The sequence below is a fragment of the Ciona robusta genome, chromosome 8 (assembly GCF_009617815.1).
Source record: "Ciona robusta chromosome 8, ASM961781v2".
In the NCBI taxonomy this organism is placed as follows: domain Eukaryota; kingdom Metazoa; phylum Chordata; class Ascidiacea; order Phlebobranchia; family Cionidae; genus Ciona; species Ciona robusta.
This window is the reverse complement of record NC_143242.1, coordinates 1,899,386-1,914,352: the sequence shown is the minus strand read 5'-3', so window position 1 is coordinate 1,914,352 and position 14,967 is coordinate 1,899,386. Positions and strand designations below refer to the sequence as shown.

The window sequence follows — 14,967 nt, the reverse complement described above, 5'->3', positions numbered from 1 at the left end:
TTAAACTAGGAAAATTTCACATTATGCTGTGGGCATTCTGCTTCTGCATCACAAAACATACAAAGTGGTCACTTTGCCGTTTTCAGAGATCCAGTGGTTTCATCTTATCCACGTGAAGTACAGGGTGGTGTGCGGTTAGTAAATAAAAGAACACTGAAAAGTTTTTTATAAGATTGTTTCAGCAATTTCTTTTTCATATTAATTCACTGTATAGGCTATTTGTTGAATAGCTTTGAAAATTAACTATTAATATGTAGCGTCCGCCGCCGTGGTATAGTGGTTAGCGCGCCTGCCTGTAACCCAGAGGTAATGGGTTCAAGGCTCGATGCTGCTACCATTGTGGGCGTATGTGTCCTTGGGCAAGACACTTAACAGCAATTGCTCCAACCCAGCGGTTACTAATGGGTTGTCTAAATTATCAGAAATACATAAAAAAAAGAAAAAATCAAAAAAAATAATTACCCACAAAATAACATACATGGTAACTCGTAAGCTGGCACGAGGTGTTAAACCCGTGTGATAACGACTGTCGTTTTCCGGCCACGCGAGGATAAAGTAAGTTACATTCATTCATTCATAATAGGTAAACTAAACTTCATTTTAACCTTCCAGACTCAAAGTCACGGCTCATTGGAATCCACTGAATGATTTTTGTCATGTCAATTCACCTGCAACAGCCCGCACATCTAACATACACACACCAAATGTTCAGACTGTTCAACATGTTAAGTCAGACATTTTGTTAATGGCACTAGAGTATGGAAATGCTTCCAAATCTAATACCAACATATTTGAAACAAGTCTAATTAGGTCATTACATTTGGGAATGCCAAGGCCAGTTCCCAATGTCTTTGAATTGCCCGTTATCCTGGCTGTAATAACTATGTGCATCATTTTTGCTTCTGTTTTAATTTATGTTTTGATCAAATCGATTCGAACTGTTTCAATGTCAAAAACAGAAACTGTGGCAAGCCGACCAGCTTCAAGATTATCGACTTCTTTAAAATCGGAAAACAAAGAACAGTTTTTCCACTAAACTTTTAGTTAATTAGTTATTGTATATATTTAAATGTCAATGACACTTATACTGTGTGGTAGCTATCTGTAATAAAAAACACCGTCAATTTATGTTTGTTACTCCCCTCTAATTAAAAATAAATACCCACAGCGCTTTCTTTACGTCATAACCGGGAAATCCCCTAGTATTAAACGGCATTCCAATTTTAGAAAATTCTTAGCACGTGTTAAACTAAATTTTATTTTAATGACATACAAAGATTAAAATTTGATCAAGTTTTGATTTAGTTTTGTGTATAATACAGATTTTGCAGCATTCTTTGTGTTATATTAAGAGGTCGAAAATGGTAAGCGCGAGCACGCTCAATGTTTAAATCACCGACCAAAGGTTAATATTGTTGTGTAGTGGAAAAAGTAATTTGCTTCTACTTCGTTATGCGCTGTAATTTAATACCTAAATGGAACTTAAATTAGATTTTTGATTTAAGGCTTACATCTTTGTTATATCAGTCAGTATATCAATATCACTAGCCACAAGAATGCAACTTACTTTATTCTCGCGTGGCCAGTTGTTATAACATGGCCACATGGATGTTGGCTATACACCTCGTGGCAGCTTACGAGTTACCAAGTTTGTTACTTCTGGGCGATTATTTTTGGTTTTTTTTTTATATATGGCTGATAATTTAGACAGCCCATTAGTGACCACTGGGTTGGAGCAATTGCTGTTAAGTGTCTTGGTCAAGGACACATAACGCCCACAATAGTAGCAGCAAAAGACTAGAACCTATTACCTCTACGTTATAGCCATAGGCAGGTGCAGTAACCAACTGTGCTAGATGCATCGGCTCATATCATTCCCAATAGTGTGACGACGAAAAACAGTAACAAGTAATTTAAAAATTGATATTCTTAAGTTATGATAAGTGTTAGATATAGGTTGCTGTAATAAATCAGTGAACTTAAGTTTTACAAAATGGATGCTACTTTGAAGAAAATTAAAATACAAACCGGTGTGGTTAAACGAATTGCAAAAGAAACGCAAATGTATAAAGATGAAGTGGTGACAACTAACAAAAAGATCGAAGAAATCAGAGCAATTGATAAGGATGACTACAGTCTTAAAAAAACAGCCGAACTTCTCCAAGAATCTGAAATGATGGTGTCAGATTGTCAAAAACGACTGAAAACATCAATCGAGCATCTGCATCAGCTGGTAACTCAGAATAATGAGTTTAAAGATGAAGAAATTTACAAAAATGCTATGGTTGTACTTGAAGATGTACAGTAGGAAGTAAAACAGCAAACAACAAACTGTTAGCTGATGCTGTGATGTCATTGAACACTAAACATTGCTGAGATTGATGAACAAATAATACATATATGATATATATATAAATAAAATCAATAATTTTGTATTCATGTCATTCAAAACTCTAGTTTGTAGATTATATGTTCATTATTAAATTAATTTATCAAAATGTAGCACAATTTTCAGTATAGTTTTGGGAATTCTTCATTTTATAGTTTTTTTTTAAATGACATCAGCTGGTGACGCTTAAAAGTATAGTTAAAATAATTATTAATTGCTCATAATTGACATCTATAGGATTAGGAACATTTTATTATGCTTTATGTATTGTTTTGTAGTAGTGTTGTGTTTTTGTTCTCGTTTTTGTGTATTAATATTATTCATTTGTTATAATTGTTCTTTGTAGGTGTCCACAGGTTAATTCATATTTTAAAATGAAAAATCTAAAATTGCTGTACTGTGACCACTTGAACATCATACCTGGTGCAAGCTTCTTAACAGTAGATTCGGAAACCAATAAGTTGTACTTGGCTACCACAGATACAGTGTATGGCTATGACTTAAACACTTTTAATAAAGTATTTGAGGTGGATTTAAGAAAGGAAAATTTGACTCCCGATGGAAATTTGGAAATTGTTGGCCTGCAGTTCATGTCTGGAGAGGAAAAACTGTGTGTTAGTTTGAAACATGGAGACATTATCCTGCTTAGTACTTTTGATTGTGAGGTAGAATGTGTGGGGACATTGGACTGTGAACTTGATTCTATGTTTTGGAGTCCTGATCAAGAAGTAGTTCTCTTCACCACTAATGTGGGTACCGCTGTTGCCATGACCCATGATTTTGATCCAATTACTGAAATTGAAGTTGGAATGAACAGGTTTGGTGAGGGGGAGTTTGTTAACGTTGGGTGGGGGAAGAAGGAGACTCAGTTTCAAGGGAAGGCAGGAAAGTTCGTGCCAGGGAAAGAGAAAAAGGTGGAAGCTGGTCTGGTTGTTGATGATGGAAAGATGAAAGTTGTGTGGAGAGCAGACGGTCAATACTTCGCTATAAGTACCATTGAGAATGGATTCAGAAAAATCCGTGTTTGGAATAGAGACTGCGTGTTGCAGTATACCAGCGAAAATTTAAACGGTTTGGAAAATTCTCTTGCTTGGAAACCCTCAGGTTCACTGATAGCTTCAACGCAAATGAAAGCTCACAGACATGATGTCGTCTTTTTTGAATTAAATGGATTACAACATGGAGAGTTCACTTTAAACTTTGAACGAAATTCTGTGAATATTTTAAAGCTGGAGTGGAATTCTGATTCAAGTGTTCTGATGGTGCTGGCTGAAAGTAGGCAAGGATTGGATAAAAAATCTGCAGTAACCTATTTACAACTGTGGTCTTCTACTAACTACCATTGGACTTTAAAACAAAGCATTTGCTTTCATGAAAAAGTTGCACTGGCATGTTGGGATTCAGAAAACCTGTTTGATCTGCATGTCTTAATGCAAAATGGATCTTACCACCTGTACAAGTGGAATTGGGTGATAGACTGTAGTAGTAGTGGTGGTGGTGGTTACAATTCAAGTAGCTCTGAATTAGTTGCCAGCAATGGCTCATATGTAGCCGTGGTAGATGGATTAAAAGTAAAGCTTACACCGTTTAAACACATGAACGTTCCACCACCAATGTGCGCATACCAGTACAAATTCAACACCAATGTCAAGCATTTGGCCTTTTGTGAGTCAAATCTAAATTCTGACAGTTTTATAACACTGACAGAAGATGGCAGTTTGTTTTGTTTTATGAAAGAGGGAAGTTATAAAGATAATAATGTTGACCTTAAACTTGTAGCTGCTGGTGGAAATGGTTTCAAAACAACCATTGATATTTTATCATTATCTGCCAAATTTTCCATTTCCCAATCATTGGAACATAAAGTAGAGCTAAGTAATCTGAGACATTTACTCTGGGTGGGTGAGCAAACAATGGTAGCTGCTTCATATTCATATACTTTGAAATCTGATGCAATTTGCTTATTTACGTTGGATTTTGGGAATTTCACTTGCATGTGTAAAGTGATAAAGGCAGTATCCAGTAATGTTGTTAGTATGTGCTCATTTAAATCAGGGGATACTTGTGTTTATGTTATTGCTCAAATGCAAGATGGTAAAGTGTTTAAATATGAGCTATCGTCTTTGAATTGTGAAGCTTTGCTGGATAACCAAGGCTCACCAGTTGTTCTTACCACACTATGCCCATACATGAGTATTTGTTCATTTCAGCATACACAAGCAGCTGATACAACATATGCACTCATATCAAGGTCCGCACAAAAGCAGTTATTTCTTAACAACACAGTAATAAGTAGGGAGTGTACCTCATACTCAATCCACGACGAATACATATTATACACTACGTCTTCACATAAAATCATCTGTATTTCAAGAAACTCTGACATCAGTCAATACAACAAACCAACAGAGAACCCACTTCCTCAACAAATATCTTGTGATATTTCCCGTTCTGTAGAACGTGGCTCTACCATTGTTACTGTCACCCCTAATGATACTAAAGTTGTTCTGCAAATGCCTAGAGGTAACTTGGAACTTATCCATCCTCGTCCGCTTGTAATTTCAGTCGTAAAACGTGCAATCAACAAGTTCCAATATCGCGATGCTTTTATACTAATGAGAAAGCACAGAATTAACATGAACTTGCTATATGATCACAATCCACAGCAGTTTAATAATAAAGTTGAACATTTTATCGAGCAACTAGATTCAGTTGATTATCTAAACTTGTTCTTAAGTGAATTGAAAGATGAAAATTTTACAGAGACCATGTATTCCCAATATTACCCAAACTCAAGCAAAATGGGCAATGTTCTCATATCTAATTCTGTTACACCAAGTAAGGTGAACTCTGTTTGTGACAAAGTGTTATCTGTGTTAAACGCAGCTCAAAATGGGAAACATTTTCTCTCTATTCTCACAGCTCATGCGCGAAAAATTGAACCAGAAATCAAACAAGCACTAAGCAAAGTACGAGACCAAAAGGAGAGCTTAAACTCTGCTCTTGTCGCTGAAGGATTGCGTCACCTGCATGTTATGGTTGAGGGACGTGTTTTGTACAAAGAATCATTAGCTACATATGATTTAGAGCTCGCACTAATGGTCGCACAAGTCTCAAATGATGATCCTAAAGAATATATGCCATTTTTAAACAAGCTCAAACAAATGGATCCCGATTACCGTAACTATGAGATTGATATGTTTTTGAAAAACTACAGCCGTGCATTAGTAAACATAGCAAAGTGTCCTGATCATTTCAATGAGTGTATTGCACTTGTTAAGTCCCATAGCTTGCACAGAGAAGCTCTAAAGCAATTTGGGAAGTACACTCCACAATATAAAGAGATAAGCAACCTCTATGCTGAGTTTCTGGTCAGTAAAAGTCGATATGAAGAAGCAGGAATTATTCTTGCTCGATGTGACAGTCACAAGAGGGCAATAAAGTGTTTCACAACAGCATGCAGTTGGCAACATGCGTTAAACAGCGCTACTTATTTGAAATACTCGAAGGAAGACCAAACTGAACTTGCTCAAAACCTTTCTCGTGCCCTTGCCGATAAGAATCGCTTTTTGGAAGCTGCACATTTATTAGAACATGAAGCAAGTGATGTTCCATCTGCCATAAAAGCTTTGTTAAAGGGGAGGCACTGGGAAAATGCACTTAATGTGATTCGAACTCACAAACAAGTTGATCTCATTGACACCCAAGTGCTGCCTGCAATCCAGGATGCGATGAAAGAGAATGAAACTTCAATAAAAACTTACTCTGAACAATTTGAAAGATATTTCAACAGATTGATGGTGGTTCGAGAAATTAAAAAGCAAAAACAATTGCAAGTAAGTTTGATATGAAATTATGAATTACACTAGGACTGCATTATTTTTAAAAATATTCAAGCTTTTTTTATTATTAATGATTACTGATTTTAAAGCTGATCCTGTTACCAGCTAATGTTTCTTTATTTACTTTGTAGGCAATGTTGTATGGTGGTGGAGAGGGCGATCTTGAGTCTGACATTGCTTCAGATTTTGGTAGCACTGTCACTGGATCCAGCCACAGTAGTGCAAGTAGCCGAGCATCTGGTAGAACTGCAAAAAGTCGCAGAAAACAAGAGAGAAAACGTTTCTCTTTAAGAGAAGGATCAAGGTATGAAGAAGAAGGACTTCTTCAAGCTTTAAGGGAAGTTGTGACCAATCTCTCTGCATTAAGTACCTCCATTCACTCCCTACTTCTGCATGCTGCATTGTTTCACATGGACGCAGAAGCTGAGTCATTACAATCTCTTTATGACAAAACACGATCTATTGTATCAAAGAATATTACCAATATTTGGGTTTTGCCGGACAGTTCAGAATTTAATGGCACTGGTCCACAATCTACAGTCAACAGTATTTTATCTAACAGGGCAAATGTTAATAACTCTGAGCCTGGAAGTTTCGCTGATCTAGAGACATTCCTTCCACCTAAAGTAGATTTAAATGTTAAGTTTGGAATGCATATTTATGGTAAATAATACTTTTACTGTTTTACATGTTCAATGGTCAATTGTGTGTAAATTTTTTCATCCAAAAGTACATTATGTCACGTCACCTGTATTTATTGGCTTATTGTGCATTATTTTTTATAGTTATGGAATTGACTCAATCACAATTACTGCGATGCTCATTAATTAGTAGATATTTAACAATCATTTGCATTTTGATCATTGGTTTAAAGTTCATTTTTCTCAGAAGTCTGTAACATTGAATATTCTGATGTGTAGTTAGCATAAAGTTGTTTACACAATGGATGAGTTGCATATTAATAAAGAGTTTGCAAAGAAATATGAAAGGTACAGGAAAGCAGAAGAAATGCAGAGATGTAAGTTGTTTTTTTTTATACATTGTGGCTTGGAAATTGGGCAAGACATTGAATGATAGTTTTCTTGACCCAATTGTTAATAAAAGGTATATCATATAATAAGATTTATATATGTGTATATATAGTAAATTGTAATCGCACACAAAGTCTTTTTAAACTGAGCGATCGTGTTATAACTTTATAAGTTGTCTTGTTCAAATAAATAATTGTTACATTTATCAAATACTTAACTACACAATCTGAACCCACAGTGAAGGATAGATACGGAAACACAGATGCGTTAGAGAGTAGTAGTTCGGAATCTGAAGACGAAACAGCTGAAGGCATCAACCCAAAGTTAGAAAAAGATTTCTTTGATACACTTGCTCAACTGAAAAGAAAAGACAAAACTATTTATGAGAAAGACAGAAAATTTTTTAAAGAATCTCCTTCCCCAGATGAACAGTCTGGTGGTGGAAGTGTGAGTTGTTTATTTGATGTTTTTTCTTTTGTTAACTTGTACAAGTGTGTCGAAATGACTCCTAAAGTATAGTATAGCTATTATCCTGTTCAAAATTTTAAGCTGCCAGTGTGCTTTAAAAGACCCCCCCCTTATTTGATTTTGTCCTTGGGAAAATATTTTGAAAAACCATTTAGTCAATTGGACTTTAAACAACTTCGTTTTTAGTTCCTATATTTTTGTTTTTTCAGCCAGATTCTGGGGTTCATGAAAACAGCAAAAGTGAAAAACCTTTCTTGTTAAGAGATTATGAAAGAAAGGTGGTTCTGGAAAAAGATGGGTAAGTCAATCTTTTACTTTTGGGTTTATCTAATTAGAGAGGCGGGTGTGGACGCATCGTATGTTTTTACTAATCAAAATATTTTTATACCTAAACTAGGCCTACTCTTTTTACATCTTAACTTATTAACTCTTTTTTCAAAAGGAAGTAAACCCAACATTGTTCTACTGTGTTCCTGCATTTGTGTATTCCTAATTCCCATAAATTATTTATTGTAAATGACGGTGTAAATCGCAAGTAGCATTGCTTGTACATAGTAACACAGCACTTCTGCTTAATGTTATATTATGATATCTTTACCAACACTGCCCTCCACAGTTGTTATGAAGACGATGAAAATGAAACCACAGCTGGAAGTTACTTCAGTGAATTGAATCAAATTAAAAAAGATTTAAAGAAAGCAACATCAGAGAACGATGTAAACGATGACGGTGATGATGACTTTTTGACCAAGAAAGCACAGGTGACAATTTTGTTTTTTATTTATTTTAAAGAATGTAGTGGCCCAGGCAGACATACTGAACCATTTTTAACCCTTGTCATAAAAAGTACCAAAATTCCTATGAGCTCAAGATGGAGTACTAGTTTGTAGTTTGTACCCAAAAAACTTTGTTTTACATATTTTCATATATATATATATATATTATTACAATATTGGGATTTGGGAAGTTTCATTTGCCCAACAGAACGTAATAACGTATATATATATATATATATATATATATATATATATTTTTTTTAATTGGTTTAACTACTAACAGTGTTGGGCAAATGATACTTACCAAATCCCAATATACCTTCCCAAATCCCAAGTGTAACTGCTAACAGAATAACTAACAGTGTTATTAATCTTGTGTTCTTGTCCATACAGAGCAGTCATGTAGATGATAAAGTTGACTTGGGAGAGTTGGATAGTTACTGGAAAGACCCAGAACTCAGCAAAGATGAAAAATTTCTTCGAGATTATATTCTTGAGCGGAAATATCTGGACACAAATGAATTAGAGTGCGTGGAATTGTTTTCCATCATTTTAAATATCAGTGTTTCCCAACTTTTAGATTAGATCTATTACCACCCATTTTTACATGGGAAACACTATTTATAGTTCTGAAAAACAAAATTTTGAAAAATATTAACATTTTAATCCATATTTAGTCAATTACTTAAAGAACCCTCTTTTTGTGAAACTTAGTCAGTATAGACCCAAGTTTTTAAATTAGACCATTGCACCGTTTTTAATGTGTAGTCATTGTTTCATTGTTTGTAAATAAAGTCTGTTGTTTTAAGGATGGATGGAGAATATGAGGAGGAGGAGGAGGAAGAGGAAATGTTTGTGAGCAAACAAGAAACATTCGAACATAAGTTTAACTTTAGGTATCAGGAACCAGATGCAGAATTTGTAAGTTTTTGGTGTTGTTTCTCGTTTGTTATCCCTATTATAAGTAATGATCAGATGAGTTTGGTAGTGAAGGGTTCAAAGGTATATAATTTATATGTACGGCTGGATTTAAATCCGAATCCTGTTCTGGAAAGTAGGTAAATATTTACAGAATCTGATACTTTAATCCCAGATTGCAATAAATATACTTGCTTTGTTATTGTGTAACTTGCAGCTTAAGCTATCTTGTAAATCCAGCACTGTGTACCGGTATACTTCAATATTTGCCAACATATTTTAACAGATCAAAAGTTACCCCCGCACTATCGGGACTTCAGTTCGAAAAACCAACAACAAGACTAAACAGAAGAGAATTTCAAGAAAGGAGAGAAAGGAAGAAGAAAAAAACAAAAGAATGGAAGAATTGAAACGACTCAAGCAACTTAAGAGAGAGGTTAGAAGTCTTTTTTTGTAATTTGTATAAGGCTGGAGTTACATTTAAATTTGTTGCTTTCTTAGAGTTGTATTTAATGTCACAATCTTATGATCCATTTAGTGCTGATTTTTCTTATATTTACATATTATGTCACTGTTTCCTTTAGGAAATCCTTGAAAAAGTGAATTTGTTGCAAAAAGCAACTGGAAACACTGATATCAACTTTATGGACAAAGATATTGAAGGAGATTTTGATGTTTCTGAATATGACAAACGAATGAAGGTAAGTGGATAAAATGGACAAAGATATATGCATGATTTTGTTTTCAGAATTAAGTTTGGAGCAGCTTTAATTGTTTGAGAAACACAGTTTTGATAAACCAAATTTTAAGAGCTAAAAATGTCTCTGGGTAACATAAACTAACGGAATAGACTCATTGCTACGTAAGATGTAATTATATAATATTGGTAAATATTCTCTTTAAAAAGAAAATTAGTCAGACTAGTCCCTCCCCATTGACTTGCATTGGCCTACACGTCGTATATTCATTTGACATAGGCTTACATGAACCAATAACACTTTATTTTTGTATATGACCTTATGCCATTAAAAAGGAATTAGCTAAAAAAATTAAACGCATAAATTTTTAAAGAAAAATTCTATATAAATTTATTTTTACACCATCCAATGAACCCCAATAACCCAATAAAAAAATCCAATGAAAAATATGCACACCTTTGTTTTCAAACGTGAATCCCTTAAAGGATTTATTCGACGATGAGTTTTACTCAAAAGAAGAAGAAGAGAAACCAGAGTTTTCAGATCTTGGGGAGGATTTTGATTATGAAGAGGATGAGAATTGGGATGAATATGAATGTGGTGACACTGGTGAGTAATCTTGTGTGGCTGATGTGAAATTAATTAGAGTTTAAATAGAAGAGTTAGCTGTATCACATATTCACATTTCATCACTTAGTTAAAACTGTACATTTTGAGATCTATTATGTTTTGCAGTTTTTTTTTTGTAAAATAAAATATTTATTTAGTGTTGACAAGGCATGCCAGGACATCTGGGGATTAGAACATGATTGTCCCTTAAGGAGTGAATATAGGGATTATAAATTACAGAGAAACATTTTACTGCTGTTAATTTCTACGCAAAATATTTTCCAAGAACTGGTGACATAAAATTGAAAACCAACATTTTGATGCCATGTAGCGAAACTTAGCCATCATAATATGCAAAGTTTTTAGACTCTTTTGTTTTATAATTTTGAAAGTGGTTTAAACTTTAAAGTGGCTTAATACATTTTAAACCTACTTTTTGCCAGCACAAGATACAAACGATAACACTGAACAAATTTCATACAATGGTCTTGCTGACTGTGAACAAGCTGACTTTAATGTAAGCATTTAATGATATTAATATAATTTATTTGTCTTTTCGAATAAGGGAAGTGAAGATTTAAAAACATTTTAAACAAAAAGACATGATATAGTAACAACAATGGTTAAAACAACCTTACAGTTAAAAATATGTATGTCATATTGTTTTTACTGTTGAATTAGTACATGGATAGTACTTGTCTATACTTGGTTGAATGCTGCCACCAGTGCCACTATTGTTGACATCATGTGTGTATAGAGGCAATACAATTAACATTGGTTCAACGCATTGCTTTTTAATGGGTTTTGAAACAATTATCCCGAATAAATCATAAGCCGAAACAGTGCTGAACTATGTAGAACAAATTATCAACTATGTTACGATTTTAAACTTATAAAGTTAAATATAGAACATCATGTATTCTCTCCTCCACTTATCCTTACAAGGCAATATTTCTCAGCTTATTTTGTTGCGATGTTTTTGGAAAACTTACCACTCTACTGGATATATGAGTACTAGTGATATACTAATTTAATTACTATGTTATAATATCCAAGCTGTGTTTATTGCTACAAATAATGCAGTAATAAATACACCCCACTTAATAACAGATGGATTGTGATTTTGACACCACCAGTGTAAGAAGTCGAAAGAAATTAGTAAATCCAACCAAAGCAGAAAAGAAACGAAAAAAATCTGCTTTTTACGAAGCTGTGGCGAAAGAGAAACCCAAATTTAATCCAGGTGATTTATTTGATGGGTAAACAAATTTATATTACTGTACTTAGCCACAAAAATAATGTAGTTCTGGTGCTTCGCCTTCAACACATATACAACTATAGTAGCCAAACTTTTACTAGTACAGAGGAGGTGGTGATGGTTATACACACTTTCTTAATGAAATAATTTTCACCTTATTGGTTATAATGCTAATGTTGAATGTAGTGTAGTAAATTTTGAGTGATGTCTTGCCCACCTCGCAACCCAATTTTGGTGTTCAAGATATCCAGCCCCTTGTCTATATGGCCAATTTAAAACTAACTAACATTTTAACAAAATATTTCATTTTTAGATGAGAAAAGTTTCAGTGAATATTTGGACGAATATTATGCCATGGATTTTGAAGATTTAATCGGAGACATGCCGTGTCGTTTCAAGTATAGGAAAGTGGCGGAAAACAACTTTGGATTAACGACAGACGAGGTATAACAAGTTGCGCATCATGTTTTACCTAACATGCATGTTAGCACAGTTGGTTAGCGCGCCTGCCTCTAACTCAGAGGTAATGGGTTCAAAGTTTTTGCTGCTCCCAATATGGGTGTATGTGTCCTTGGGCAAGAAACTTACGGCAATTGCTCCAACCCAGTGGTCACTAATTACTAATTAGTTGTCAAAAAAATAAAAAATTCTCGAAAAAATAATCACCTCTAAAGTAACAAACTTGGTAACTGGTAAACTGGCATGAGGTGTATGAAACAGAAGACCCACGCATAACTACTGTCGTTTTCCAGCCAGAGAAGGATAAAATAAGTTACATACAACCCATTAACCTTAACCAGCTACACAGGTAATGTCAACTTGAACTTAGTTTTGGTTGTTAGAGGATAAAATGTCATCCACAAGATGTTATTGCTAAAAATTCTGCTGTCGTAGCTTCATTAAATAAACCATTTATATAATATACCACAACAAACAAAGTTCGGCGCTGGGCCACAGCTTTTAAAGCACTCAGTCCTTTTCCCAATTTTTACACGTGTCACGTGTGTGTACTTCGGCAAGAATATTGTTCCTACCCATTCCTACTCACTAATGAAGTAATCAGTTCTCCAAATTATCAATCATACTAAAAACAAAACAATAACCACAAGCACAAAGTTATATATGTCGTAATCTCTAATTGGACACTAGCTTTCAGGATCATCAGGATACACCTGTGTTTTATGTAAAGTAGCTGAGAGGATGCGAAAAATACTTTCATGTTTCCTATATCTTATTTTAATTTTTGTTTACTAATTTGCTTGTACCACAATAAGACCGGATTTTCATGGTAGGATGGTTTCTTAACACTCAGAAAACTGTTTAAGTTCGTTATTTACAGTATATGTTTACAGTGTATGTAAATTAAGTTATATTTGATTTTAGTATAATGTAGCGCAGCATTTTTGATTTATAATCTGTCCAAATTATATTCTTTTTTGTGTAAAAATAGTTGTGTGAATATTTTTTTGGTTTTAAACAGATACTAAACTCTGACAACCGTACATTGAATTCGTGGTGTTCATTAAAACAAGTGGTTCAACATCGATCTAAACACGAAGAAGATTATCTGAAAAGAAAATTTTCGCAGCTCTCCAAAATGAAAAAACGACGCCATTTTGAAAAATTCCAAAAACCGCCCGAATCAGCGTAAGTTTAATAACTTGATTTTAGGTTTAAAAATTGATCTACTGTGCCAGAGAATGTTTTTATAATGAAACAGTGCTAGATTTGAAAAAAAGGGCTTTTAGCACCGAGAGCCCTTAGAGTCTATCATCATAGACAGCACTTTAGATTCATAGTCAAATATTTTAGCTCAGTTATAGGAATTATAGCGTTATATGGGAAGATAGCCTTATTTTTTGTTTAATCTAGTTAACATAGGTATTGTAGAAGTTTGTAAAAATTTGGTATCTTTCTTGTTGTTTATTTATAACTCAACTTTTAGTGATACCAAGTTTAAGAGTGTTTTGTAATTTCTGCTTAAACTTGATGTATTTTGCAGTGTTCAGGAAACATCTGGCAACACTAAAAATGAAAATAATGAACCTCAAAAATTAAAGAAGAATTTGAACTCAAAACAGCGAAGAAGAAAAAGGGAGAGAGAGAGGAGATTAGAAGCGCTCAAATCATCTGGTTCCAGTTCGTCAAATACGTTTGTTTCGTCACAAAAGTCTAAGAAAAAACGGACAGGGGAGAGCGACACCTTTCGCAAAATTTCGCGCATAGACCACGACCGTTTGGCGGCGTACGGACTTAAACCAAAACAAGTTTTGAAAAAAGCAAAATATGGACGAACTGCTAAACAAAGTTAGTACAAGTCATTTTGCGGTCTTTTGTAAAATACATGCTGACGTCTGTCCTCCGTAAAGAGAGTGCTTTTGTTTTGCAAATACTTTCAAATAAAAATAAATAAACCTGTAAGTTTTGTAATTTTTTAATTAAAACAGTCCTATTTTAGTCCAAGTCGTGTGCAAGAAATTTAGTAAAAGAATACCAGCACGTGCCGGTATTTTAAAACCACAAGACGTGCTTATGTAACTATTTTTATAGATCATGTCTCTCAAGCAAATTTATATTATTAATTTAATTCAAATTAGTCGTTACAAAAATCATTTTTAAAACAAGTATTCTAAAACTAATTTAATCGGCTACGCGTTATGTTTTATGTAAATTTACCGCTGCCATTAAAAAAGTTATTATTTTGCAATTGTTACTCTTTACTTAATACTGCAACGGTTCACATAGAATCAAACTACACACTGACATAAAATTCTCCTAGTTTTAAAATGTAATATTTTTTTCAAAATAAAATTATGTCTTTCCGGTCACGAGAACGCAGAACAGGAAAGTTTACAAGAGCAAAAAAAACGATGGACAAAAAATACAACTTGGTTTACAGCAGCACTATGACATTTTGTTAGAGTATTTTGTTGGGGACCATGTTCTTCAGTTTTACACTGCCCACTATTGCCCGAAGC

At 34.1% G+C, this 14,967-nt stretch overlaps 5 protein-coding genes across 5 annotated transcripts in view; all 5 read left to right on the top strand.

Moving 5' to 3' along the window:
* The window catches only part of LOC149732141 (uncharacterized), a 52,259-nt gene extending 50,923 nt beyond the window's left edge, over positions 1–1,336 (top strand). Inside the window, exons 105-106 of the mRNA XM_089882206.1 lie at positions 10–134; positions 613–1,336. Of these exons, the coding sequence (XP_089738332.1) occupies positions 10–134; positions 613–1,036 (549 nt within the window). The 3' untranslated portion in view covers positions 1,037–1,336. The remainder of the gene's footprint in view (positions 1–9; positions 135–612) is intronic.
* A 578-nt stretch (positions 1,337–1,914) lies between these two features.
* LOC149732140 (tubulin-specific chaperone A-like) lies at positions 1,915–2,735 on the top strand. The gene has a single exon (XM_089882268.1). It carries the CDS (start codon positions 1,994–1,996, stop codon positions 2,306–2,308), a length of 315 nt encoding a protein of 104 aa, XP_089738394.1. The 5' UTR covers positions 1,915–1,993; the 3' UTR covers positions 2,309–2,735.
* Positions 2,736–2,763: 28 nt separating this feature from the next.
* Positions 2,764–7,121, top strand: LOC149732139 (putative elongator complex protein 1). Its single transcript, XM_089882211.1, has 2 exons — positions 2,764–6,225; positions 6,363–7,121. The coding sequence occupies exons 1-2, from the start codon at positions 2,764–2,766 to the stop codon at positions 6,900–6,902; spliced, it is 4,002 nt and encodes a 1,333-aa protein (XP_089738337.1). The 3' UTR covers positions 6,903–7,121.
* The window catches only part of LOC149732137 (uncharacterized), a 76,975-nt gene continuing 65,628 nt past the window's right edge, over positions 3,621–14,967 (top strand). The window contains exon 1 of the mRNA XM_089882204.1: positions 3,621–3,628. The gene's annotated coding sequence lies outside the window, so the exon portion shown is untranslated. The remainder of the gene's footprint in view (positions 3,629–14,967) is intronic.
* Positions 7,108–14,410, top strand: LOC149732138 (protein KRI1 homolog). Its single transcript, XM_089882229.1, has 14 exons — positions 7,108–7,249; positions 7,501–7,709; positions 7,940–8,028; positions 8,347–8,491; positions 8,900–9,033; positions 9,316–9,427; positions 9,711–9,860; positions 10,009–10,125; positions 10,608–10,731; positions 11,175–11,248; positions 11,842–11,974; positions 12,303–12,433; positions 13,470–13,636; positions 13,992–14,410. The coding sequence occupies exons 1-14, from the start codon at positions 7,174–7,176 to the stop codon at positions 14,299–14,301; spliced, it is 1,971 nt and encodes a 656-aa protein (XP_089738355.1). The 5' UTR covers positions 7,108–7,173; the 3' UTR covers positions 14,302–14,410.

Excerpts from the sequence above, each read along its gene's own strand:
- LOC149732138 (XM_089882229.1), top strand. The coding sequence starts at position 7,174 with ATGGATGAGTTGCATATTAATAAAGAGTTTGCAAAGAAATATGAAAGG. Across the intron at positions 7,710-7,939 it reads AACAGTCTGGTGGTGGAAGT|CCAGATTCTGGGGTTCATGA; the intron begins GTGAGTTGTTTA and ends TTGTTTTTTCAG. Across the intron at positions 13,637-13,991 it reads CAAAAACCGCCCGAATCAGC|TGTTCAGGAAACATCTGGCA; the intron begins GTAAGTTTAATA and ends TGTATTTTGCAG.
- LOC149732139 (XM_089882211.1), top strand. The coding sequence starts at position 2,764 with ATGAAAAATCTAAAATTGCTGTACTGTGACCACTTGAACATCATACCT. Across the intron at positions 6,226-6,362 it reads AAAAGCAAAAACAATTGCAA|GCAATGTTGTATGGTGGTGG; the intron begins GTAAGTTTGATA and ends TTTACTTTGTAG.
- LOC149732140 (XM_089882268.1), top strand. The coding sequence starts at position 1,994 with ATGGATGCTACTTTGAAGAAAATTAAAATACAAACCGGTGTGGTTAAA.